This window comes from Amphibalanus amphitrite, unplaced genomic scaffold, assembly GCF_019059575.1.
Source record: "Amphibalanus amphitrite isolate SeventyFive unplaced genomic scaffold, NRLGWU_Aamphi_draft 001377F_arrow, whole genome shotgun sequence".
Taxonomy (NCBI): domain Eukaryota; kingdom Metazoa; phylum Arthropoda; class Thecostraca; order Balanomorpha; family Balanidae; genus Amphibalanus; species Amphibalanus amphitrite.
This window is the reverse complement of record NW_024882870.1, coordinates 7,562-33,708: the sequence shown is the minus strand read 5'-3', so window position 1 is coordinate 33,708 and position 26,147 is coordinate 7,562. Positions and strand designations below refer to the sequence as shown.

Sequence of the window (26,147 nt, the reverse complement as noted above, 5' to 3'; positions counted from 1 at the left end):
GTCGGTTCGTCTAAATAGAAATTCCCAAGTACCTTTCCATATTATCTCTGAGTGGATGTTATAGCTGAAGGTCGAGGTTCTCTTCTTAGGGGATGGGGGGGGGGGGGGGTCGCCAAGTGACACGAAGGGAAGGAAAGGTTCATGAGAAAACGCTGTCCTAGCCCATCGCATATCCCTAGAAATCAGCGACACCACTTAGCCCGCAGTCTGCAGTCTGCACTGATCGTGAAGTCGACGGCGCCACCCGCCCGCGCCGCCTCGTCCGGCAGTTCAAGGTCAACATGGCTGCCAACCAACGGCGCCTTCCGGTAGACGAAACAGAGTCCGCGTAGGTCGCGCTGGGATAATTGAACTGATGCTTTCGACCTCTGCTGTATAATGCACAACAAAACGGTTTGGTTGGGTTAAATCAAAATGACAAAGACAAAAGCTGAAAAATATTTTTTTTTTCTATTTCTACCACAAACATGTGAAACTATAAAACAATGGAACGAAAATCGCAAAAGCAGCTCCAGCAATTAGCCTAAAAGTAACCAGCAATTCCGTTCAGGCACCGCAACAACCAAGTGCCGCAAGCGCCTGACTAAAAGACCCACCCGCGCAAAGCCACGCGGCGTAGAATTTCAGGTGGCGTCAAAATACCAGGCGCGGTGAACCGAGCGGCGGCGCCCGGCGCCGACTGCCTGCCTATGTGCACGAGACTGCTGATAGATGGTGCGCGCGTCGCTGTGGTGTGCTCCTGAGGTTCAAGCTAGGTCGTGCCCTGAGGAGAGTCAAGCGAGGTCATCAAAGGTAAGTTTGGGTAGCGGCGTTTTGTGACGTCACGGGGTTTTTGTCTGCTGTCCTTGCGTTGCTTATGTTGAGAATAATGTGTAATATCGTGTGGATTTCGATGGCCGGCATGATTCTAGCGTGGATGAGTCAGTGAGAGCTGGTAGTCGCTGAGCGCTATGGTGCGGACTGCGGCATCTCGTATCCGCATGCTATCGAGGCTACCTAGAGGTCATTGGCTTTGCGAGTTGCACGTTTTTACTTTTTGCCGTTCCTCGGCGTTTTGATAGTCATCCTTGTGTAGATGACAATTTGATGGGGATGGGGGAGGGGGTTCTCTACCGGCCTAATTTCTTCCCAAATATAGCGATTGGCTGCGTCAAGATCACGACCAAGGGTGTATGTATGGAGGTAGTCGTTGAGTTTATGCATCCCCTTTTTTGCCAATTGTGACGATAACACCAATGTTGCTAAATTACGGCCATCTCAATCTTCCGTCACGGGCGAATCCTCAACCAGCCGGGATTTTCGGCTCAGGTTACGGCTCAGATTTTCGGCTTAGGTCAGGTTTCGGCTCAGCCAAAATTGTTCATTCGTCTTCATTTTTCCTCAATTTGTTGTTGGTCGTTGCGACTTGGCGCCTCGCATATAGGGGGGGGGGGGCGTCATGAACCCACTATAACTCTCTGGCCCTATTGGTCTTGCGAAGAAGGCGAGGATGATCTATGTGACTGTTTTGACCCCAATTGAGCTAGAACTTCGCGGAAAGGTCTTCCATCCTGGCTGTCACGAGGGTCATCGATTGACATCCGGTTTTAAGGTATGGTTAACCGGTGACCTTTGAAAGGTCATGCGAGCGGCTCAAAGATTGGGTTGTGGTATTTGGCAAATGACTTTTAAATGGCCTTGGAGCCACGATCTTGGTGCCATGGCGCTTGTCCTTTACAAGTGCGTCGGACGATACGATGCATTTTTGTTTGAACACGGTCTTGTTTCCTTGAATGTTGTCGAGTTAAAGGAAGGGTGCCACCTTTTGGACACAACGCAGTTTTTACAAGATTAGCCTCACATGAACCTAAAAACCGGCTTCACTTACCTATGCTCGAGACGGTCAGCATTGAATCCGCACGTGAAGTTATCATTTGCGAGTTTTGCTGCCAGCATTCGGGCAGGCAAAAATCTTCAGCACTATTTCCTCGTCGTGTTAAGGGTATTTTATAAAACATGAAATCAGCAAAGGTATGTATAAAAGTTATACTTTTGAAGCATGTTTTATCATTTTGAAAGGGTATATTTTTTCTTTATGGTATACACTTAAGTTTTAAAATTTTAATTGGGAAGTTTTTCTAGTAAGTTGCATGAAGGGTGAAGGGTTCCATAGATCTCTTAAGCATTGTAAAGGAAAAACCTTTACTCGACTTATTTAATGTTCTTTTCTGATGTTCTTTCTGATGTTCTTTTGATGAAACCTTTAGTTCAAATCATGTTATCTTCTTCCTTTTTATTTGTTCATCTTTTTATCTCAGTTGCGCCATCAATGCAAATGGCAGAATGATATGTTGCCATGACAACAGGATATGCCAGCCGTCCTAGCTGCCACATCAAACGACCTTGAGTTGTAGTGGTGATATAAACAACGATCTTTTTTTTGGCCAATGTATTAAATGCAATGTTTCGGTTTTTTGTATATTGTGGACGCGCTAACCACGTCTAAAAATTCAAATAAGTAAAATAGATTCATAGAACAAAAATTTCGGAAGGTGGCACCCTTCCTTTAAGTTCGGTTGTCGACTGAAATATCGTTCGAAACCAACCTGGCTGAATTGTTTAAGAAAGGACGTATTGTATGTATTTCGACTCAGATTGCTGAGTCGAAATGCATACAATTCTTTTCAATTCGGAACTCGCCTGATGCCATGGATATAGGTATGCATGGTACCAAGCGAGATCCAAGAGTAGAGACACAAAGGTTTTTTGCGAGAATAATATTTCGCCAAAATTTCAAGTGCTAGGATTGGATATAATTTTAGCCGGGATTGGGTAATTTCCAATGTGGTTACCGTTTTTTCAGCTCAAATGGGAAGGTCACGTGACCGACCTGACCCCATATGACCTCGATGAAAATTACGGATTCGTAAGCGGTAAGAAATCGGATGCGTACTTTTGCGAGTTACATGCTGATGAAAAAACGTGCAGAGTTTTGTGATGTTGCAACGTTTTCGGAATGCTTAGAAATTTACGCATGACGTCATAGTTCAATTAACCTGACCCGGAGACGTTCGAAGTAAATTTTTCGCCTATCACCTGTTTACGTTTTCGGCACAACTTAAAGAAGTGGTAGCATTTTTCCCAATCACTCACACTTCTCTCGATAATTCAAAGAGATGTTAACCATTGATTGATGGCCTCAGGTGATGTTTATTGCTTGATAAGTGCTACCTTACTATTGCCCAAGGGAAGTGCTATTTTTTTTTGAATTTTGCATCCCCGCTAGCACAAGGCTATAGCAGGGGAAGGGAAGTTTCATTGGATAAAATTTATGTAACTGACGACGACAAATAAATAAAAATGGCGCATGCGTAACGAATTGTTCATATATTTTTTACGGTCAAGCGGGTCATGAAAAATAAAGACAGCTGCTCTAAATTCCAAAACAAATCTTTGGATTTCGTTTCCTTGTGCATTGCTGTGCAGTTCAAAATGATTTTTTCCAACAAAAGCTAAGTCTTTCATTTGAAAAACGCGAATTTCAGCGATTTTCGGCGCTGCGAGTTTTCCAAGAATGCCTCCCCCTGGACCCGTCAGTGTGCAGACCTTTTTGTCACTCGTAATATGCCAGTTTCGTTGCGGTGGTCTTGGTTTATCGCAATTTGGAACACACTCTTTGCTCGCGCATGCTGCTATCAGAAATCAAGTTTTCGAAAATCTCGGACTGGAGCTCAATTTCTAGAAAGAAGCGTGTGTTTCATATGCTTTTTATACTCTGCAGTCTGCACTGAGGTTTACAAAAGCTGTTGACGTGCGCTAAAAACAGGTTTTGAAAGCGAATGAGAGCTGTTCGTCGATGGCTTGAGATAGCTGCTCTGCTCGCCAGGGGCTAGCCGGCTGCTAATGGTGAGCCCGAGGAGTCTGATAGGAGTAAATCGACACCGGTTGTTTTGAGGTGGGACCTGGCGTGCGTGCCACTTTCGGCTTCGGGTGGGGAGGGGTGTAGCATGAGGTGAGGCGTAGCCCTATGAGCCACTGAAGCCGGGGAAAGGAAGGGTTGACATAGGCGGCGGAACGGGGAGGGCACCGGGGCACCGTGCCCCCCTTTGATTTTGGCATTTTAACATTAGCCCTATGGGCGTTGCATGGAAAGAATGGGACCAAAAATCGGCAGTGCCCCCCCCCCTTAATTGAAGGTGTTCCGCCGCTACTGAGGGTTGAAAGATGGCAAACCGATTCGTCAAAATTGTTAACACGCTTTAGCAGGGTATGAGGTTAATGCTAGGATTACAAGGGTGCAAGGCCCGTGCGGCGTGCCTACCCCCGCCTAGCCGTTGGTGAATGTTTCTTCGGGACGGGGCTCCAACGCAGCATTTTCCCCGGACTTTTAGTCCGAAACTCCGCAGCGCGCGCGGCCATTCGTTTCTCGTGTTTTTTTCCGCCGCAGAAACCGCAGCGCTGCGCAGCGTACATAATGGCGAAAGACATCTTATTCCGGTGCCTCATTGGTTGCGGCCGGTGATTTACGGTTGCCATGGAAACTCGGGCGCCAGCAGCGTCGTTGCGTAACTAGTGGTTCATCGAATGGAGCCCAGATGTCGCTGCTGTAGCCCGTCTGGCCCGCCTCCGTATTGTCAAGTTGACCTTCAGATAAAGCGGGGAAGGTGACTGCCGACCAATTAGCCTATTTTCCTTTTACCGTTTTTTTCGTTTTTAAGAGGTTATTACTATATGCCAGACGATCTCGCCATTCAAATGACGATTTTATTTGTCATTCGTTGCTTCGATGAGTTTTTTTTCCTCGTTTTGGTTTGATTACTGGTAGTCGTAAAAATTACCAACCGAGCGCATTTTCTTGTATGTACTGAATAATTTTAATTCGTATTTTTTGCGTCATGTCAAAACGTCTCTTGATTGTTGGCGTTGCCCCTCCCATTTTTTTCCGACCCTCCCCCTCCCTCCCCTCCCCTCCCTCTTCCCTGTCTATTTTAGCAATCGGTCTGTTGGCAAGTAGCTGGTTATATAACTGTTGCACGGATCCTTGCTTCATTGTCTGAATACTCCGTGTGTAATTTTTTTTTTGTCCTCACAAAAGTCTTTGATCTTTTTTCATGTCGACTGCGATAATTATTAGTCAGCAGCGCCACCTATATAGTTTTGTTTTGTGAATGAATGCAACACATTTTATTGGCTTCCCCTTCATAACTAGTGTTCAGTTGAGCTGAAGTCAGATAAGAGCAGAAATTTCAAAAAGCTGCTGTAGCATTTAGTGTAGAAACCGGTAGAATCGATACCACTCACTGGGTGGACCAGGCGCGGTGAACCGAGCGCCGGCCGTAATCACGTGACTGCGCTCAGCACGGGCGGGGATTGGTCCGTGCGGCCGGCCGCCTTGGCTGCCTGCCAAATTCAATGGTGTGGGCGGAGCCATCATTTCCGTTTGCCCACCGTGCCTAGGCGATATGCGTAGGCAGGCGACGCTAGGCGTCGGGAAAGTTGGCGCCGGGCCAAGTTCCGCCGGGCCGTCGCCCGCGCGGCGCCGGCTTGCTGGCGGTGGTGAACGGTGCCCGGTTGTTCCAAATGGCGTGTGAAGATACTGGCGCGGGACGCTGGGTACTCAGAGTAGACTGTCGCGACTCGTTTGTCAAAAAAACAGTTTGCTTTTCATTTTGTAATTAATCTCACTATGTCGACCAACCTAATTTGAATTTTTCAAGGTTTGTTTCGGCGTGCCCATTTTGCCAAGTCCGATTACACATTATGAAAAACATTTTTTTTAGTATCTAGTGCACATACCCAATGCCAATAAACCAAACTGTAATTTCTGAATTCCCAAGGAGTGCTCAGGATAGCTATGTTGTATGGCAGACCTAAGGTTTGCTCATTGATGTCCTGAGATCGGACGGAAAACTCGGTATTTGCTGCGATACTTGGTAATGAAAATAGGGGTCGTTGGCGCATTGCGCAACAAGTTCTGCTTAGCGTGGGCTCCGGCTGTCATTCACTCACTGAAATATTCGAACTATTTTTTTTTTTAAGAAGAAAAATGCATAATTCTAAGACAAATAGTTGGGAAGATAATTAGCAGCGGTGGCGGCGCCCGCCGGCGACCCGGAGAAACGGGCGCTCCCATTATCTGGTCATGTGGAATTGCTCTGATCGGATTTTTTTTTTTTTTTGGTAAGCGAAGCTTGTCGAAATTCTAAGTCATCGTCACTTTCCTTTCTATGCACCGTAAAAATGGATTAATCGAAAATATGTTATATGAAATCCGGTGTTAAACAAGCATGAAATCACGATGATTTCGCTCGTTGATTTCGAATTTTACTTGTTCTGTTATTTTATGTTATTGTTTTTTTTTTTAGGTTTAGGCCGTCATGATACGGCGGCCTTTATTCAAATGTGGATTTTTAATTTTGACTGCGTGGTCTTTCCAAGTACAAGTTTTATACATTGTGACTAGGCCGGGGATACCATATGGAAAGGGCATTTTTAGCTAAGTTTCTAAGACTGAATTGCCCGCCGACCCCCATCCCCCAGGTAAAACGACGACGGGGCACCGAGATGCGGAAATGTCGTTTGGTTTCCCGACTCTTTAGTGCTCTGGGTTTCCCCTTCCGCTCATCGACTTTCCCCTCAACGATCTTTCATTCCGCTGGTCGCGCACCTTCCCCTTCCCCAAGCCCTTCCCGAAGAAAAAGGCTTGCGGCTCATAGGCGGCGGAACGGGGAAGGCACCGGGGCACCGTGCCCCCCTTTGATTTTGGCATTTTAACATTAGCCCTATGAGCGTTGCATGGAAAGAATGGGACCAAAAGTCGGCAGTGCCCCCCCCCCCCCCCCCCCGTTAATTGAAGGTGTTCCGCCGCTACTGTTGCGGCTGAATCAGTCTTTGCCTTTGACGCAGACTGGTTATTGATTCACCTTTTTTGGATCGATTCAATCATTGATTCATTTGTTTGATTTTCGATTCAATCACCGATCGATTCCATAAAAAATGGTAAATCGATTCCTTTCGATTCAGATAATGAAAAGGAACGATTCACGTTTTATTCAGCCGAAAAGTTAGTTCCAATTCGATTAAAAAATACGGCAGTAGCCAGTAGGTAGTGTTAACATTTGTTCATCATGAATTATGTTCACCTCAATTTTTACAGTTCATGAATTATTAATTTTTTTATTCAATTAAAGGGACCCTCCCACCTTCAAAAAAGTTAATGAATTGGCATGAAAGTGATGTCGCTCGGTTCAGAAAGAGCAAAAACGAATATCTACCAAATTTCATCGAAAAATATTCACCGGTTTTCAAGATATTAGACTTTTACTTTTGTTTACTTTTTGGGATCTCCGCTGTTCCTAGCGACTTTATTTAAAAGTGCGGCATTTGTTGCGCGCAAAGCAGCATATACCACCGCGTGCTACAAAACGTTTTAGTCAAACATTTAACGGACGTTCGAAAGCCTGATGACGTCATCAGATTCCCGTAATGGTTAAGAGATAGGGACCACGCTGGTCCCACCCTGCAAGTAAAGGGAAGAAATTTCTTGAACACCATAAAGCTGCGGGGGTTGCGACCAGGATAAATGGTGGTTTCTGAGCCTGGCCGCAAACTTGGCTATCTCAACTCAAAACTAATGTTAAGGTGGGAGGGTCCCTTTAACGTTGATTCCAAATGCGTTCGATTTTATCATGGCTTGTGAATCAAACAATCTTGATGGTGAATCAAACCTTTTCGATTCAGCAAATTTGGTTTGGATTCAATCCAATCGATTCAAACACGGGTGAATCGAACACCAGTCTGCTTTGACGTCAATTTTTTCTTCGATTGTTGTCCTGCGTGTATTGTTACCCATTTGCGCACCGGGGTAGGTTGCCTTCATTCTTTCCTTCTGGATCCTCCTTTGTTTACAGCCTTGGATCCACTGGAATTCGGACCCGGGGCTCACGCACTGGCCTCGGTCAACGTCCCTTTGTTGTTGTGACGTCATCAAATTGGAATTGTTGGGCGGAGCTTATTTCATTGGCGGCCATAGCGGATGCCACAGCCAACTCTTGGCGCGATAGCGGCGAGAAACGGCGCACACATTACGCCGATACCTGTTCACCTTTGTAGTTTCGTTGGTGCCCACTAGGGGCGAGCGTAGGTTGCCTAGCAACCGCCCGGTGTAACAGCAAGGTGCTTGGCGACTTGCAAATGCCACCTCTTCAGTGATTCGAATTTCTGTTTTTGAACAGGATTTTTGTTTTGTCTGGTGTATTTGTTTATAACTAAGGGAAAAGTGTGTTTTAATGCTATTATGGTTTTTATTCTGTTTGATGATCAGCATTCCGTCTGGTAGATTGGTTAGTGGGATTATTTGTTTCTTTACTTGCCTTTCAATTAAAGTGAAGCATCTACTTTATTTTTTTTCTTGCTTGTAGAGACTGAGAATTAAGAATTTTTTTTTCTGTTGGTACTTGAAATGTGATTAAAAATAAATTGCTAAATCTCTGTTCTACATTTCTCATTTTTTGTTTTTATTCATTTTGTTGGAACCTATTTGCTACATGTATGGGCTGGGTAGGTATCAACAAGTGAAATTGTGTCATGGTTTCTTTTCACTTGCATTTTCTGCCCATTGTAGGTGATTGTTAAAAATATTTTTATTTGAAAAGCTGTACTCTTTCAGGCATTTATGGGCAACATATTAGTGTTCTCTTAGTTTTGAGTACCTTTCTGATGCATTGAAATTTGAGTTAAATTGCAAAATACATGAAGTGCCGAAGCTAACTGCTTTTCTTGACGTGTTCTCATTTCTCTTAGTTTTCTTGAGCAGTTATGAAGATTTCTTCGATGCTGCAAGAAGCTAACAAAAAATATTTGAATGTTTGATTTTATTTCCCATTCTTATTTCTTGTAAAGAAAAAATCATAAGAATGGTAAATTTGATTTTCCTTTCGAAAGTGTGGTAAGAATGATTTTCTTATGCATGTTCTCCAGCTCAGTTGAGTGAGTATTGACTGTCACATGTATGAACCATAATGCTCCGCTCTCTCTTTTGCAGTGGCCTGTACAGACTGCGTGGACCAAAGTCGCACACCTCCAGCGATGCCGCGCCGCCGCTAGCGCCGCCTGGCGTCGAGTGGCGGAGTCAGCCGAGGGCCGGCGGCGATGCTGAGCATCATGGAGCAGCCCCCGGTCGACCCGCTTCCACGGCCGACTGTAGATGGCGCCAGCGACGCCGTGGACGCCTCCAAAGCCTCCAGTCTGCCCGGCACCCAGGAGGCGGCTGTGAAAGACTCCAACGGAGCGCAGAATGGTGTCGAATCGATCTCAGGGGATGCGGATTCTACCTCAAAGCCCAGCGCTGCCGCCGCGTCGGGTGGTGACGCTGGTAGTGATGTGGCCAGTGGTGACGCGAACTCAGACTCGGGTGTCAAAGAGTCGCAATCGAAACCCGCCGCGAATGGCCTAGACCCAGTGTGTAGTGTCGATACAGCAGTGACTCACCATCCGGTGACCAAACCCGAGACTGATGATCAGTCGGACACCGCGACTATCTCGGACACCAAAGTGCCGAGCTCGACTGCAGCGATGTCTGATTGTGACGCGCCCATTGTGGTGCCCGATTCGGACACTAGTGCTGAGGCGGGGGCCAGCGAGTCGCTCAATGTCTCGCGGAGTGAACTGGACGAGACTAGGGAGGAGCTGGAGCTGCGCCTGTCGGGCTCGGAGGGCTCCGATCCGGCGCCGGAGGACGAGGACCTCCTGCTGAGAGACGGTGAGAGGGCAGGAGCGCGCAGCGAAGTGTTAACCCAATGAGTCCCAGCTTTAGTAATTGCCGCTTCATTTACTTTGTCCATTCAGTTATTCATTTCGTTTACCAAGGAATAATGCAGTCTGGCTTTACAGATCCTATAGATACTAATTGTAGATATCGATCCACTGGTCAATAATTGTAATAAAACGGGAAGGTTTATTTATTCATGTGTGCATTTCTCGTTCGTTTTTTTTTTTGGGGGGGGGGGGCATCACGGTTGCATCGTGACGTCACTCGATGACATCAATGTCATGTATTGACGTCTGTCTTTGCTGGTTTCGGTTTCCATCGTGTGACGCCGTCTCTGCGCCCCCACAGACCCGGAGCTGGTCGGCTCGCCGGTGAAGGAGGGTCCGGTCTGCTCCTCTCCCCGTCCGACAGAAGACGGGCCGAAGAACAGCACCCCCACCCCCACCGCCGGCGACGACACTCCTGCCGCCGCCGACAAGGCTGTCGATAAGGACGAACCGGCCAGCACCGACCAACCCTCTGAGCCAGTCAGCGTCTCACCTCAGTCGCCCGACCCCTCGACGGCAAACCCTTCAGCTTCATCCTCCCCATCCAAACCATCCTCTCCAGCAAGCGCTTCATCAAAACCTACCTCACCCTCCAAACCCTCTTCGCCTTCACAAGCCGCCGCGGATCCCTCCGCAGAAGCCGGAGCTGATGCTGTCATGGCTGATACTGGTGAAGTCAAATCCTCCGAAGGTGACGCTTCCCAGACTGATGCCGCTGAAGCCGATGCGGGTGACGAAGACGAAGCCCAGTCATCTGCCGATCCTGTCGACCTACCAGACGACATGTTCGAGAGCGCGGCTGCGCTCAACGCTGCCGAGGAAGAAGAGGAACGCGTCCGTCGCGAGGCCAAACTCCTCGAGAGGCGGCGCGCCGCGCTGCTGACCGCGGATTCCATGGACTCAAACGGAGATTCCATGGACGTGGACGACGCTCTGCCTCCCGCGGACGTCGGCGATGAGACGTCCATGGATGTGCCGGACGGAAATGATGACGTGACGTTAGACGTTCCTGATGAGGTGACCCTGGACGGACCTGAGGATAGTGTCGACCCGGAGAGCTCCATGCCAAGCAGTGCTGCTGGTGGTGATGACGATGACCCCGACGATCCTGCAGAAGTGGATGACGGTGGCGATGCTGAAGACACCGCCGCAGGATCCGGTGGAGATGTGGACACGCCGGACATTCAGCTGGACTCGGAGGACGCCAACGACGCTACCTCCAACGACCACGAGGTCGTGCTGGAGGATGCGGAGGACTCTCCGCGTCCGGAGGACTCCCGTGGAGCCGCCGAGGACTCCCGTGGAGCCGCGGAGGACTCGCGTGACGTCAGTGAGTCGCCGGCGGCCTCCCGGAAGCGGCCGCCGTCTCCGCTGTCCGCCTCGGAGGGCAGCAAAATGAGGCGGCTGGAGACGTCCACCAGGCCGTTCATAGCCGTCAAAAAGGTTCAGCTGAACGAGAACAACCTGCGTATTCTACAGGTGGGTAATTATTTCACAACCGCTCACTCTAGTATGTTCTATTTTGTTCTAGAATTCTGTTCTATTTTTCCACAATTTGAGTGGACGACGCGGTGGGAATATTCACTGGTGACTGCTAAGTTGGCTTCGCTTCGGTTTTACTTCATATTCATGCTTCCTTTTTATTACCTGTCTGAGGATCCTGCAACGAGTAACAGTTCCTATATGATGGTCACCATGAAACTTTTTTTTTGTAACTGATGCTTTCACGTCAAGGAACTAATGACAACTAACGAGCCGGTGTGCTAGTGGTAGTGATGTGGCGACGGTTAATGACTCAGTTATTTTACTCACATGTTTCTCTCCTCTAATCTCCCTCCGAACTCCCCTGATACTCCCTCAGGAGTCTCAGGAGCGTGACCGGCTGCGTCTGGAGGAGTCCGCCGCCGCCAGTGCCGCCTCTGGCAGCTCCGTCAGCTCAGCGTCGCCACCAGCTACTGCAGCGGCTCCAGCACCATCAGCGGCGGCGGCTGGGGCGACGTCAGGGGCCGCGGTGAACGGCGTCAAGAGCTCTCTCCTGCAGCGCGTCAAACAGCTGACCAGGGAGGACCTGGAGACGTGAGTAGCGAGAGGGATAGATACGGCGGTTGTGTTGGGCTGGGTAGAGTGAGACCCTGTCGAGCCAGAGCTGCTGAACTGCTGGGTCCATAGCTGTACTTAACGTTAATCTGTAGTGAATCGAAACTCTTAAGCGAAATTATATGCTGACGTATTTGTCTGTACCCTATATGACCTTGTGATTCCGTGACCTCGATCCAGTGTGGTTTTGGGTAAGTCAGGTCACTACCATGACCAATCAGGTCATTCATTACCATGACCAATCAGACCATTATCATGACCTGACCTATTGTGACTCTCCTCTGACCCCTTTGACTCTGTCTCTCACAGTCTGGTTCTGGAGAAGATGTGTGAGGCCATCGCCAGCCGAAGTGTAATCGGCGACATGAAGAAGTCCGCCGAGAAACACGTGGTCGCTGCCGAGCGGTTCCAGAAGAAAATCACTCATCTTCAGAAACAGGTGGGTGACAGCGCGGGCGTGAAGGAATAGGAGGGATTTTAGAAGGAAAAATATGATTTGACGTTACTCTCTCATGATAACGTAAATCGGCGAGGAGAGTCGTTCATTGTGTTGAATTTCTAGATGTGATTTCGACTTTTCGCGATTGAAATGGTATTCATTCCAACTATCCAATGTTGCCTGGGCTGTTTTCATTTTCACTCTACAAACTTACTGTTACGCACATCAACAGTTGATCGTATAAGTCAGTGGCGGTCAGCAGCGCGACACGGGACTTTGCGCATGTCTTTCATTGTGTGACGTTTTCTCTAACTCTCCCTCTAACAACGCTCGCGCGCTGTGCCAGGTGGGCGACCTCCATCTGGTGGTCCGGAAGCTCTCTGCCGAGCTCAAGTCGCGGAAGGCCCCCAGCTACCCGGTGAAGATAACGCGCACCGTGGGACTGCAGGTCACTCTGGCGGTGAGTGTGGCTGTGAAAAACAGACGCCCCTGTGGCTGTGAAAAACAGCGCCGAGGGGTGTCCGTGTCAAAATACATTCAATCTCGTCATCATTCTCGTCATCACTTAGACAAATATGCGAACTTTGAATGGATTTTTTGGGGATTTGTGAATGTAATGTATGTTCAATGTCAATGTTCTGATTGTTGAGGAGGGTGATCAATTTGGCTATATGCCTTAGCTTAAACATTTTAGAATTACGCCGTGTGTCTTTTTAATGACTGGCATCAGCTGTGGCCTTTTATTCAACACAAAATCACGAAGTTCTCTCTCAATCATCTTCATCGCTCTCTTTCTTTATTATCTTCTATGAATATTCCATAGTGCTCATGTTCTCCCTACATCCATGTAAGCTAAATTTCCCACTCCGTGTCTTTCCGCAGAAGAGCGTGCCACCTCTGACGAGCCGGCCGCGACCGCCGCCCTCCTCGCCCGGCGCCCCCACCGGCGGCGCAGCTGACAGCCCGGCCGGCGCCCCTGTATCTGGCGCCCCCACCGGCGCCCCGGCGGGCGTCCCGGTCACAAACGGGGTGCTCAGGGCGCACCTGACCTCCACCTCTCCGATACGGGCGCGCCAGGTCTACTCCCGGGTAGGTGGTATTGGAGCGCAGGACTGGGCGGGAGGGGCCGGCACTAGAGAGTAGAGCCTCAACTAGCCCGACCTCGCGCGGAAGGGTAACTTTGTAGGCTGGATGGCTGATGCTGATAATGATATTCTCCGTTCTAAATCTCGAGCACAATTCTGTGGTGTATATTTTGTGCAGTATTTAATGGCCCGATAATTTGATACAGCTACACATAGCATGAACTACCACCTTCCTGTAAAATTATCAAACTAACCATTTATATAGCAGAAGATGTAAAACAGTAGTCTATGATGACTCGGGTGTGGCATTGTCTCTAACCAGTATGCGTCGTGTACCGTGTGCTAAAGTTCACCCCTGTTCTCTCTGGCGCCGTCTGTAGTCGCCGGTGCCTCAGGGCCAGGTGCAGTTCCGGACCGCGCAGCCTCAGTCACCTTCACACAGCTACCGGGGAGCCCGCAGGGGCCGGCCGCCCGGCGTCACGGTACGTTATTAGGGGGGGGGGGTTATAGGGGATCAGGGGTTGGGGGGGGGGGGGAATAGGCCGACCGCCAGGAGTTAAGGCCGCCGTCCACTGTGCGGAACGCGTGCGGTCCGTACGGAATTTAACACAGAATCCTATGGGCGCATCCGGTCCGTACGGAAATCGTGTGCGCTCCGTCCGGACCGCATCCGAACGGCAATCAGCTGTTGATTTTCCGTCAGCTCTCCGCAAGCGTTTCGGATGCGGTTGCTACGGAAACGAAATAACAAAGTCCGACATGTTGAACTTTTCTGCGGAGAACGCAGGCGGAACGGACGCGGACAGGTACAGTCTTCCGTCTTCGAGTTTTCAATTGCAAATTTAAGAAATAATTTCAACTCTTTCAAGATGAAGTAAGTAAACATAATTTCTTTGACATGGCAGCACTATGTTATGCTAGTAAATTGCTATATTTTCTTTTGTAATAACTGATAATTGCTCTTCACAAAGTGTTAGCAAGTGTCCGTGAGCTTTCCATCTGCGGTCCGGATGCGGTCAGCGTGCGGCGATATTCCTGACGGACTCCGGACGGAATTCCGTCGCAGTGGACGGCGGCCTTTACGGTGCGTAATGGAAGGGGAACAGAGGAACAGGAAACGAAAGAGGAGGGAGGACGTGGGTGAAATGGGACTGTTGGACTGATAAAGTGCAGCTGAAGTTTAGTGTCGTAGTTGAACATAAGGGAAAAAGACTGGGAAGGTTGCATGTTGTGGGAAGATTGAGGTGGGCATGCAAGTGATGTGTTTTGGACTGTCTCTCAATATAAATACGAAAAATATCGTGTCATGCCTTCTGATTTCAATGTATAGAACATCTTTAGGAATCATTAGCATAAATGAAATCATCGGATCTTTCAATTGATGTATGTCACTGGCTTACTGAGGTCTTGATACGCATCCATACATAGAGGATGGTTTTTAAGTGTCATTGCCGTGGTGTAAATATCATCTGTTCCTCACCCTTTCATGCCTTACCGATGTGCAGAGAATGCGGCAGCCTTGCGTCGTAAGTCACTTGTATGAGTCTGCTCTCGAATAATCGAACATCATTCAAATTTTAGCTGCGTTTTTAGTACATAAACTGTTGTCGCATGGTCACGTCGCCCTTTTGTTATTTATTTTTTGCCTGGTTCGTGGGCCGCTATTCTGCTACGTTTCTCAACCCTTCTTTGCAGAATATCATCAACAATTCTTTTGTTGCTCTCCTCTCAATGCTAGCATATGTTCGTGGTGCTTATACTGGCTTACGTTTTTTTTCTATTTACTCTTCTAATATAACATGTTACTTTCCCAATGACCGTGAGCAGTGACTGTTACCGTAGACCACATGGTCTCATCTCGTGGGCATTTTCGAGCTTCCACCTGAGAAGCTCAATTTTTAAATGCCTTACGGGTTCGAAAACGCTGGGTATGCTCGTAAGATTGTATTTCTCTAGGGCAAGCTCATGCTCGATTCGATTTCGGTTTACGTTAAGATTTACCAGAAAAGGCTGTCAGTATTTTTATAGTTACCATGGTTGTATGCATTCATATAGAACACAAGTTCTATGATTGCTTACCTTTCCCTATCTGGACAGCCTCCATGAGCGGACCGTTCTTCTTTGTCTCGCTCCCTGTTGGACCGCTGGCCCTCTTTTGTACCCCGTATCTGATATGTCCCTTCCTCCGTCACAAACGCCTCTCATCCGCCCTCCCCTAATGCTCCGTTTCCTCACGCCCATGTCTAACCCCGCGTTCGGTGTCTCTCGGATGTCGAAGACTACGGCCGTCCGGCTAATCGCGTTCCATAACCGCAGCCGAGCCCCCGCTGACCTTGAACGGGATTGGCCGGACGACGTAGAATCTTCGTCGTCCGAAAGACATCGAACCCGGGGTAAGTCTCCTCCCTGGCAAGTCTGTCTGTCTACGCCTACTACTTACCCCCCCCCCCCCCCGCCTCCCCCAGCCATCCCCGGTGTCGGGTACCACGGTGGCGCTGGTACCGGTGGTACGCACCATGGTACCGATCGGCTCCGTCTCGCTGCCGGGGATATCCTCCTCGCCGCAGCGGACCGTTGGAGTCGCGCCCGCCGCCGCTGCGGCCGGCGTACCCGTGAGTGGGGGCGGGTGGAGAGATTTGGATATGAATCGTGTGGATGTGCCTGTGCATGACGTGATAATATTTTGTTTTGCAATGACGTACTAACTGATATGAATTAGGTTTTATCGTAAGTCTTAACGACCATTGCACTTTTCACGAGAATTTAGCCTTATTCTTACGAACATCGGCATTGTAAGTTCTATTGATATTGCATAATGAGAGCCGTAGGATCGTTTCATATCTGATTTCGGTACTGTTACCTAATTTTTATCGCTTCTGCTGTTATCTTTGGAAACTGCTTAGTACTTCCCTTGTTTTTTTTTTCTACTCGAGGACGACCTACTGGCAGGCGTCCCTGTTTTTATTTTACCAGCACTGATACACAGGTTGCACTGTTGTAAAAACCACATTAATTTATCGCTACCGATCACTGGCTCATCTCTGACTCCTGACTGCCTCGTTTTCGTCTCCCAGAAGTCCCCTCCGGTGTACGCCAACGCGCGCGGCCGGCCGGCCGGCGGCCACCCGCCCCGGCCCGGCGCGTCGCTCGCCGGAGGAGGAGGAGGAGGGGCGGCCGATGTGGTGGACCTCACTGACGACGACGACCCCAAGCGGCCGACGGCGGCGACGGGCCGCGGCACGCCGGTGACGTCGCCGCGCAGAGGAGGGATCACCTCGGTCACGGTGAGAGAATACGGCGGAGGGGGAGGGAGGGGAGAGGAGGAGAGGACTTGGAGGAAATGGTGTGAAAGAGAACGGGAAGGAGATGTTATAGGGGGTTGGATGAAATGAAGCGATGTTTCTATGCGGTACGATCTGACGTGGCTATTTACAAGCTCTTTACTCGTATCTGTCGACGTGTATTTGTGTAAACGTCTAGTTTTGTCATTGAGTTTAAAAGTTACGCATGTCAAGCGGGCTTTAATGTCCGCTTTAATGTATTTGTAACATTTCAGCCACATGCAAAAATGAGTCACTCTACCGTCTTCTGATGGTCAGCTCAACCCCTGTCCCACCCCCACTGACTGACCCCCCCCCCCTCCCCTCCACAGCCGGTGACCCGCGTCGGTGCCGGTATGACGCCGATCCGGCTCAAACACCCGGCGCCGTTCCCAGTCACGCCGCCAAACCCGGCCGTACATACGGGCCAGCTGCTGCCACCGCCGCCCCTGCTCAAAGTCACGCGGCGAGCCAACGGTGAGAGATGGGAGGGAGGGAGGAATAGAGAGGGAGAGGGAGAGAGAGAGTGAGTGAGTGAGTGAGTGAGTGAGTGAGTGAGTGAGTGAGTGAGTGATTGAGTGTGTGAGTGAGGAAGGGAAGGAGGGAGGTAGAGATGAGCTGAAGTTTGGGAGCTCTTTTAGTTGTGATCGGTATGATTGTGTGACGCTGGGACTGAATGCCTCTGATATGCGTCTAAACTCTTCCTAATCGGCTGGTATTGAACTCAGAGGGAAAGCGTTCCTTCCATTCATTTTCCTCGCCAGTAGGTGCTCCGTCTACCTGTTTTGAGTAACCGTTCACACTAGTCTCTGAATTCTCTGGCAGAGTTATGTTATATGTGTTGCGGTATTTCCTTTTCCATCTGAGTTGTAATTACTCGAAGAGACGGTGTTTATAACACACATTTCATCCGAGCTCATATCACGCCTTACGCGATTTGGAAGTGCAATCTATCATTGTCCTCACAATGCAATATTCCTAGGCAGAAACGGGAGTCTTTTCCTTTTCCTTGGGGAGACTTTTCCTCTCTTGTTTGACCTGACCTGGCGCGACCTAACCTGGCTTGACCTCACCTGACCTGATCTGAGCTGACCTAACCTCAGCCATCCGCTGGCTCAGAACAATCGCTTTGCTCTGAATATGAATCTTTTTGAGCTCGGAACAGTCGAAGTACGGAATGCGAACATTGTGAGGCCCAAGAGCAGCCATTTGGCATTGAGTACGGACGTTGTTTGGCGCAGAAGGGTCGTTGGTTTGTCTGAACTGTGGAGATTGTTTGGTAAGACGGCCTCAAGAGCCGGGACCGGCTCTTTGGCAGGTGCCGGCAAGACGGACGCGAGCGGCACGGAGACACCGGAGTGGGCGAGCGAGACCGTCCCGAGCGACCCGGGCACGCCAGAGCCGGCGGACGAAGCCGACCCGAGCGACCAGAGCACCGCACAACCGACAGTGAAGATCGAACCGAGCGACCCAGGCACAGGCGAGACCGGCTCCAGCGACGCGAGTACCCCACAACCGACAGTGAAGATCGAACCGAGCGACCCAGGCACAGGCGAGGCCGGCTCCAGCGACGCGAGTACCCCACATCCGACAGTGAAGATCGAGCCGAGCGACCCGGGTTCATTACAGGGGACAAGCGAGATCGACTCGAAGAACACGGACAGATCAGCTCAACAGGCTAGCCAAGACGATCAAAGAGACCCGAGTACATCAGGCAAGACGAGGACAGCAGAGCAGGAGACGAGTAAGACCGGCCCGAGGAACCAGGGCGCGTCGTTACAACCGGTTGTCAGACTCTCCCGGATCGACATTGATGCGTACTCACAGCAGACAAGCGAGGCAAACAGGAAGAACCCGGACACATCTCAACATACAAGCTCGAAGAAGCATGGTGTATCACATCAACAGAAAAGCCAAGACGGTCTGAACAATCCGAGTGCTTCTCGGGAGACAAGCTGTGGGCCCGGCTCAAGCAACCAGAACGCGTCAGTTCAACAGAAAAGTGAACCAGCTGGCTCGAGCAACCAAAGTGCACCTCAGCAGGCAACCCAAGACGGCTCGTACGCTCCTACCTCGGTATGGACGGTGAAGAACCGCTATTATATCCTGGGAGCAGTGAAGAGCGGCATATCCACCCCCATTACGGCAAACCGGATCAGTCCGGTCAAGAACCGCCTGTACTCTCCGGTCACACCACGACAGGGCCCCGTCAAGATCGCGCCAAAGGGTCTGATTATACCACCGACCAATAGGCTACCCCTGAATAACCCCGGCGCAGTGGTGCAGGGGAGCGAGCCCAGCACGAGCAACCCCGGCGCAGCGCAGCAGGGGAGCGAGCCCAGCACGAGCAGCGCGGGTGCGGCAGCTGAACCGGCAGCTTCTACCAACCCGAGCGAGCCTGGCACATCCCAGCGCACGGGCGGCGCCAGACCGGACCACGGCAGCGGTCCGTACAAGTGTGACGAGTGTCCCGCCAGCTACGCCAGTCTCGGCAGTCTTACCGCCCACTCGGTGAAACACTCTGGGAGGACGCGATGTCCGCTGTGTCAGAACGTTTACTCCACGGCCTATCATCTGCGACGCCATATGATCAATATACACCGCATCAACAAACAGGATGCAGACAAGTATACAAATAATCAGCGGTATAATATTTTGTATGGTCTTAAACAAAGACAGCCGGTGAAGAAGAAAGCCGTGAAAAAGACGTGATGAAGCCTTGTACTCTTCCGTGCTCTTCAGCTAGTCTTTGGATGAGGCGCTGAATTGCGAAATCGGTCACCTGGTGCCAACTGCTCGTGTGCGCCATGGTATTTATTGTGGATTTCACGGCGTGCTTTTGTAATGCATTGTATTTTTGTCGCCAGCGCTATGTGACTTTCGTGACACTTATTGACATGTTATGACCTATATGACCTGTAAACAGCGTCTCGTGCGTCTTTTATTGTTCTTTATAGTCCCACGATCCGAATTATTTAGATTCTGGCAAAACATCAGATGTCATGATCTGCGGGTTCTGCGCTTTCTTCGCCGGAGATGATGAATCACTTTTTCACTGTGATGCTTTTTTTTTGCCAGCGTTAGTTGAGGATTCTCCTCGACATCTTCTGTCTACCTTGCCCTTCTGTCTATTTTTTTTTTTTGTCTTCCCGCGGTTCTTTCTGAACTTGCATGGTTTGTCTCTGTACTTTCTATTCACTTTTCAGTATGCACATCCGTGATAGCTTGTAGAAATGACCCCGTACTCCACTCGTCATTGGTGTCAAATCATCGGGTTTGCTATGTGGCTCGTTTTAGCGATTTTCATTTTCTGAATAGAGAACGGCGTGTGTGTATTTTTAGTATGTCCAATGCGCTGTGAATTTCGGTTTTAAGAACCAAATGTGAGTTGCGTAATGTGTTGTAAACTAGTGAACATATGCAGTACTTATGTTATATGAAATACATGAATTGTCAGTTTTTTTTAGTTGATCTAAGTCAATATTGAGTCATGGTTAGAGAAACAGAACTTAACAGCTTTGCCCATCACACACTCACCCTACATAGCATTGTCATGACGTTGTTAATCCTTGCACGTACTCGGCAAATCGGGAACCAGGGGAAGGTGAAGGAGGGCGTTCACGAACAATGCCAGTAAATGTTATAAACGGATTAATCTGGCGATGAGGAGACAACAAAAATCAGGGAGGGGTCAGGGAGTATTGTGTGTTATGACTTAGTTATGGCAGAAGTGCTACTATAGATTTTAGCCGTCTCATTGCTTGTGCAAAGGCCAGTTTTACCAACAGAAAAATAGCCGCCTGCCGGAATTTTTTGCCTAAAGACCGCTTCACGTACGGAGCGTAAACGGTAAAGCCCTATCCGCTCACGTGCCCGTCGCGTTTACGCTCCGTATGTGAAGCGGTCTTTAGGCAAATAATTCCGGCAGGGGCTATTTTTTCTGTTGGTAAAACTGGCCTCAGTACTGATTTTTACCTGTTTCATTATTTACACTAGAGCTCGCAGACTCGGATTGTATTGGTACCTTACTACGACACAGAAACTGCCACATAAAAAACACCAGCCATTTTGACCCCACTCTAGATCAATCTTTGTAGTGTTGTAAAAAATTGACTCTGCCCCGGCATCCTCTCATGGTGCATTATGTGGATAAAGTTAACCTGGTATGATCTGGTTTGACCTGACCCTTTTCCAGGCATGCTCTTGAGCTTAGGACTGACCTGGCCTGACCTGACCCTCCCCTCAGGTCTTGATGTCTTCCCGTGGATATAAAGAGAGCTGACCTGACCTGACCAGACCCCCTCACCTAGATGTCGTTCTCTCGTGGAACATAAGACTGACCTGACCTCACGCCTCTGCCAGCTTTCATTTTCTCATGGCTCGCTGACCGGTCCTGACCTGACCTGACCTGACCTGACCTTACCCTCCCCTTCTCGCAGGTATCGTGCTTTCGTGGAACATGGAGCTGACCTCTCGCCACGCCACTGTGGTCAGCTACCACCTGTTCGCTTACCAGGAGGCCGGACCGGTCAACCTGCGCGCCAACCCGTGGAAAAAAGTGGGCGACGTGCGCGCCCTGCCGCTGCCCATGGCCTGCACACTGACACAGGTGTGTGTGTGCTCTCGCCGGAGGGGAGGGAGGGGGATATGAGGGGAGTATCGTGTGGTGGGAGGGTTATGATATAATGAGTTACCAGTTTAATTGATGCTTTTAAGATATTTTCAACAGTTGGATGAAAACGCACCAAAGGTGTTTGCTCTTTATGTTATTTTAAAATTAGTGAACTGTATTTTAATGGCTTTATGTATGAAATGAGCAGCCTGATGGCAACTTTGAGTCAATTGCCCGGTTCAAATTATGATTAATGTTTAACTGGGTTCAATGAGGGAATACAGGGTGTTCGCGAAAATATGTCATGATTCTAAGCGCTTTGTAGGAAAAATTGCTTGAACGCACGTGCACGTATTTATGCCCATTTGACAGAGGACATTTTCAAGTTTTCTTTCATATGCATTTTAATTTATAATATTAAAAATCTTGCCTTGCACAGAGCGAAAAACAAATATCGCCAAAAAGCACTTGGATTCGATGCCCGTAGTTTCCGTGCTACAACAGTTCGGTGCATGCTTTGATGCCTCCGCTGCACCCCTTGTAAGGCGATTTTTTTTACTGCACATGCAACTTACTACCAAAGTGATCGTTAGAAATCGAATGAACCCTTGAAAGTCCGAGAAAAAGAATTATTTATAGCAGGGATGCGGAGCCGTGGAAATTTCAGACGGCTCCGGCTCCGGCTCCGGCTCCGGAGAAAAAAATCGGCTCCGGCTCCGGCTCCGGCTCCGGGTGAAATGTTATGGCGGCTCCGGCTCCGGCTCCGGCTCCGAGTAAAATGGTCCGGCTCCGGCAGCTCCGGCTCCGGCGGCTCCGGCTCCGACTCAGTACATCCCCTACGCAATCAATTAAATACGGGTGGAAGAAAAATTGGATTGGTTATACGCGTTACTCTTTGCCATGACCGGCTCACCGCGTCCCCGCGCAAACGCACCTCGGAGAGAACTGGCAGAACAAAGGGCTAGGAAGCGATGGCATTGGAAACGCAGTCGCCGCGAATCGGAGTTCAGTGAACCATCGTAAGCTGACACCCGTCTCGGCTGCATTGGGGGGTGAGGGGTGGGGGGTGTGTGGGATGAGACGGTGCTGGGAGTCGCAGTCCACTGCACTGGTTTGAAAACGATGGCTGTCACCTGATGACTGGTCCTCATGTTCTGGGGATGCAGTAGACGTGGGGGGGGGGGGGGGGGAAGAGCAAACAGGAAGTTGTTTGCGTACTGTGGGATACTGGGGATATTCGGATTTTTTCATTCACTTGATGGCCCATGACGTAAGTACCATATGTTTTACTGCCTTGTACTGTCAAACCGAACTAGGTCAATTATTTTTTTTCCTCTTCAAAAAATATTTAAAAAGGAGCCGGAGTCGCCCCCTTTTTTGGCGGCTCCGGCTCCGGCTCCGGCTCCGGGCTATATTGTTTCACGGCTCCGGCTCCGGCTCCGGCTCCGGGCAAAATATGCCGGCTCCGGCGGCTCCGGCTCCGACTCCGGCTCCGGCTCCGCATCCCTGATTTATAGTCATTTAACCCGCGCACCGACGGGGGTCTGCGCCAACTTAGTACCGACGGGGGGGGGCGGATGACCGCCCCCCCCTGAGATCTCGAGAACGAAGCAAGATAGCGACAAGCGGTAAACGGCATCGGATACGCACGGTCAAGATCTACAATTTTTACTAAGGTCATTTTCAGGTCAGGTCAAAGATGACGTCACAGGGGTCGAAAAAGTCAAAATGGCGGCGCTGAATATGGAGAGAGTTTTTCTCGAATAACTTTCGAATTAGTCAAGATAGGAACAAACTAAGGGCATCATCGTGATCCTCTCGTCAATCCGCATCGAATGATATATATGTTGACCTCGAAAGGTCAAGGTCAAAGGTTGACCTCAGGTCACGTGACCTCGAGGTCATCATGTATATCATTCGATGCGTCTTGACGAGCTGAACACAATGAGACCATCCACGCGTCTGTATCTTGTTCCTGTACGGAGTTATTGGCCAAAAACCTTTGGTGACCTTTGATGACGTCACATGACCTCACAGCTGCCCAACAGCAAAACAGACCTCAAGGTAGTGAAGGTTGATCGTATATGAAGTCATGTATGGTATATGGGGCCATTCCGACCCGTTTTAGTGGTAAAAACAGGGAGTTGATTTTTCCCCCATTGACTTATAATGGGGAGGTCGCGAAATTGACCTGACCTTAGGTCACCGATATCAAAATTCCGAGATATACAAATTGTAGCTACTAATGACCTAATAACATCCTGCGACATTCAAAGGCCTCCGACATCTACTGTAGCTCTGGCACGGTGACAAAGTTGCAAAATAGTGACTTGAGGTTGGGTCATTCAAAGTGACCTGGTGACCTGACCTTGAAAGGTAGGAGGTTCAAACTTGCACACCATGTGTAAAATTGATAAGGGAATAGTCATACCAAATTTCGCGGCGCGTAGCGCCGCGGTTTTCCCGCTATTCGCGAAAAACCTCAGGGGGGGGGGGCGGATATCCGCCCCCCCCCGTCGGTGCGCGGGTTAAACTACAAAGAGATCACCCATTTGGTCAACGAGATGCCTTCCCTGACCATCTGCGAGCTCGCGCAAGATGCGGGGTGCGGTCCAACATGTCTCATTATATTATTGATAATGACATGGGGATTATACCCTACAAGGTCAGGAATCAATAGGTGCTATTTAGGGTAGAAAAGGGCTAAGAATTTACTTTGCTTCGAGGATAAAATAAAAAGTAAAAACCCAAATCAATTCTGAGCACCGCTCACCGGCCACGCCCGGTCAACCAGTGAAGCACACATCCACCTTCATGGAGGCGCCGACGGCCAGAACAAACGGTTTGGGTAGATATGCCACCCTCAAAGGCTAGGTAAGAACACCAGCTCCACAGTCCGAAGGTCATTGCTTGATTTGCGATAGACGCTCATGGTGCCGCGAGGCCTTCTTCTTAAGACTTCAAATTGAAACACCAACATTGCCGCTGAAAACTGCTGCGTGGGAGTGCTCTAGAAGTTTAAGCGAGAAATGTGGGGCAACTCGGGGCAAGACAATGGTCAAAACGCTGCAGACATGCGCACGGGTAGGATGGGTTCAAGTCCACACTTCGAAAATTGCACTCCGGTGCCTAAACGAAATGCTAGGGCCCGTTTCTTGAGCAGGAGGACCCTTACCCCCTGGTCGACCCATTCACTTGGTGTCAGCCCCATCGGCCGTTACCTGTGGGATATCTGAAGTCCAAGGACTACAGGAAGACAGCCAAGAATCTTTCTCGGCTGATGATAGTGATTGCAAAGGCCGTCCGTGTTCACTTATAACACGTGCGTGCGAATGAACCCTTATGTGTAATCTCTAGGTGATACGTGCATCCGCCGAAAAGGGGTTCATATTGAAAACAGCGTGTGGGGTGCGCCCGGTTTGACATGAGGCACTGCTACATGTGTATAACAAAACTTGAAGATCCGGGCAACACATTTCAGCAAGACATTTGATCCTTGCTTATTTGAGCTGGCGATAATGGCGTAACGAAATCATGACATATTTTTGCGAACACCCTGTAATTTGTGATTTTCATTTCACGGTCTCATTCTGCGTTGTACCTACATTAGGCGTTTATCTGACTACGCTCGTCTCTGTGCGTTTCAGTTCCAGGAGGGCCACAAGTACCACTTTGCCGTGCGCGCCGAGGATAGCTTCCGCCGGAGAGGGCCCTTCTCCAACCCCAGCTCGATCGCCCTGATCGGATCCTAGCCGCTGAGATCGCCGCCGCCGCCGCCGCCGCCGCCAGGCTTGTCACTGCCCGTCAACTGATTCGGCGTCTGCTACTAAATCTGGACGTCGGGTGTCACCTATGGCGTTGTCCAAATACCTTGCCTCTAGCTGATATTTTCCCATGTGCTGCTCTTAATGGTTCTTCTGATGTTTCCCTTCATGATTTCCCCTCCTTCCTTCTACGTTTGTTCGTCGATGTATTTTCATCCAAAATTTTCTTAATCGTCCTGCCACCAGAGCTCAGTCTGGTTGCATTCCGCCTGCCTCGTATGTGGGGTAAAGCTCGCCTGACTATATTATCCTGAGAACATGCTAGGTGGTGCAGATGATATCCAAAATCAAAATGCTTTCTTGTTCACCCCCTGTGCATTTCGCGCCTGTTTTGAAATGGCTTTGACACCTTAGATGCGTGTCAAAACCGAAGTATCTTTGGCCAGTGCGGCACGCGCGCTGTATGCGGCGTTACAAATTACGCGGTGCGGTGGGACGAATGTGGCACGGTGTCTATCCTTGCCTCGGTTTCGACGTAGGATCGGTGTGCGTTCCAGGCGGATGGGGCGCCGGGCAGGGGCGATCGCAGCGCCATCTGTAGGATGTTAGTGCGACCACAGCGCCACCTGTACTAGTTCAGTGCGACTACAGCGCCATCTAAAGCAGTTCAGTGCGGTGCCGTATTTCGTATGTTATTAGCTAATGCGTTTCGTTGTGTATGGGTGGTCGGGCCGAGGGCGAGAGTGAATTGGTTTGCACTTGAGGCCTGTGTTTTATTGGTCGTGTCAGCGCACCAACGCATTAGCGATGTGAGAATGACTGGCGAACGAGCACCTCCTCCTGATGCAAGAAGTTCTCTGTGAGGCTCTGCGTGGCGTCAGACCTAGAGTCAAAATGACGTGACAGCAAACCGTATCGTTATGTTCTCGTTCTGACGGTGTGCCGTTGTGGGGCAGTGTGCTGCTGATCGCAGGCCATCTACTGTAATTGAGCAGTAGCGCGCCCTGTCTTGGAACTGCAAAGGGGAGGCAGGAG

The 26,147-nt window shown here is 49.7% G+C and overlaps 1 protein-coding gene across 2 annotated transcripts; it reads left to right on the top strand.

Moving 5' to 3' along the window:
- Positions 1 to 657: 657 nt before the first annotated feature.
- Positions 658 to 26,147, top strand: LOC122372598 (activating transcription factor 7-interacting protein 1-like). 2 transcript variants are annotated; one of them, XM_043349992.1, is made up of 13 exons: positions 658 to 792; positions 9,023 to 9,739; positions 10,097 to 11,274; positions 11,657 to 11,871; positions 12,202 to 12,331; positions 12,678 to 12,791; positions 13,214 to 13,420; positions 13,797 to 13,898; positions 15,882 to 16,028; positions 16,491 to 16,700; positions 17,069 to 17,213; positions 21,176 to 21,345; positions 24,996 to 26,147. In XM_043349992.1, the coding sequence occupies exons 2-13, from the start codon at positions 9,130 to 9,132 to the stop codon at positions 25,098 to 25,100; spliced, it is 3,333 nt and encodes a 1,110-aa protein (XP_043205927.1). In that variant the 5' UTR covers positions 658 to 792; positions 9,023 to 9,129; the 3' UTR covers positions 25,101 to 26,147. The 2 variants fall into 2 exon arrangements, with proteins under 2 accessions (XP_043205927.1, XP_043205929.1); XM_043349994.1 differs by lacking the exon at positions 658 to 792 and adding an exon at positions 8,239 to 8,321.

What these genes read in the sequence shown, in the direction of transcription:
- LOC122372598 (XM_043349992.1), top strand. Translation starts at nt 9,130, where the DNA reads ATGCTGAGCATCATGGAGCAGCCCCCGGTCGACCCGCTTCCACGGCCG. An exon ending in ACCAGGGAGGACCTGGAGAC is followed by an intron (nt 11,872 to 12,201) that starts GTGAGTAGCGAG and finishes TGTCTCTCACAG; the next exon opens with TCTGGTTCTGGAGAAGATGT. An exon ending in AGTCACGCGGCGAGCCAACG is followed by an intron (nt 17,214 to 21,175) that starts GTGAGAGATGGG and finishes CCCTTCTCGCAG; the next exon opens with GTATCGTGCTTTCGTGGAAC.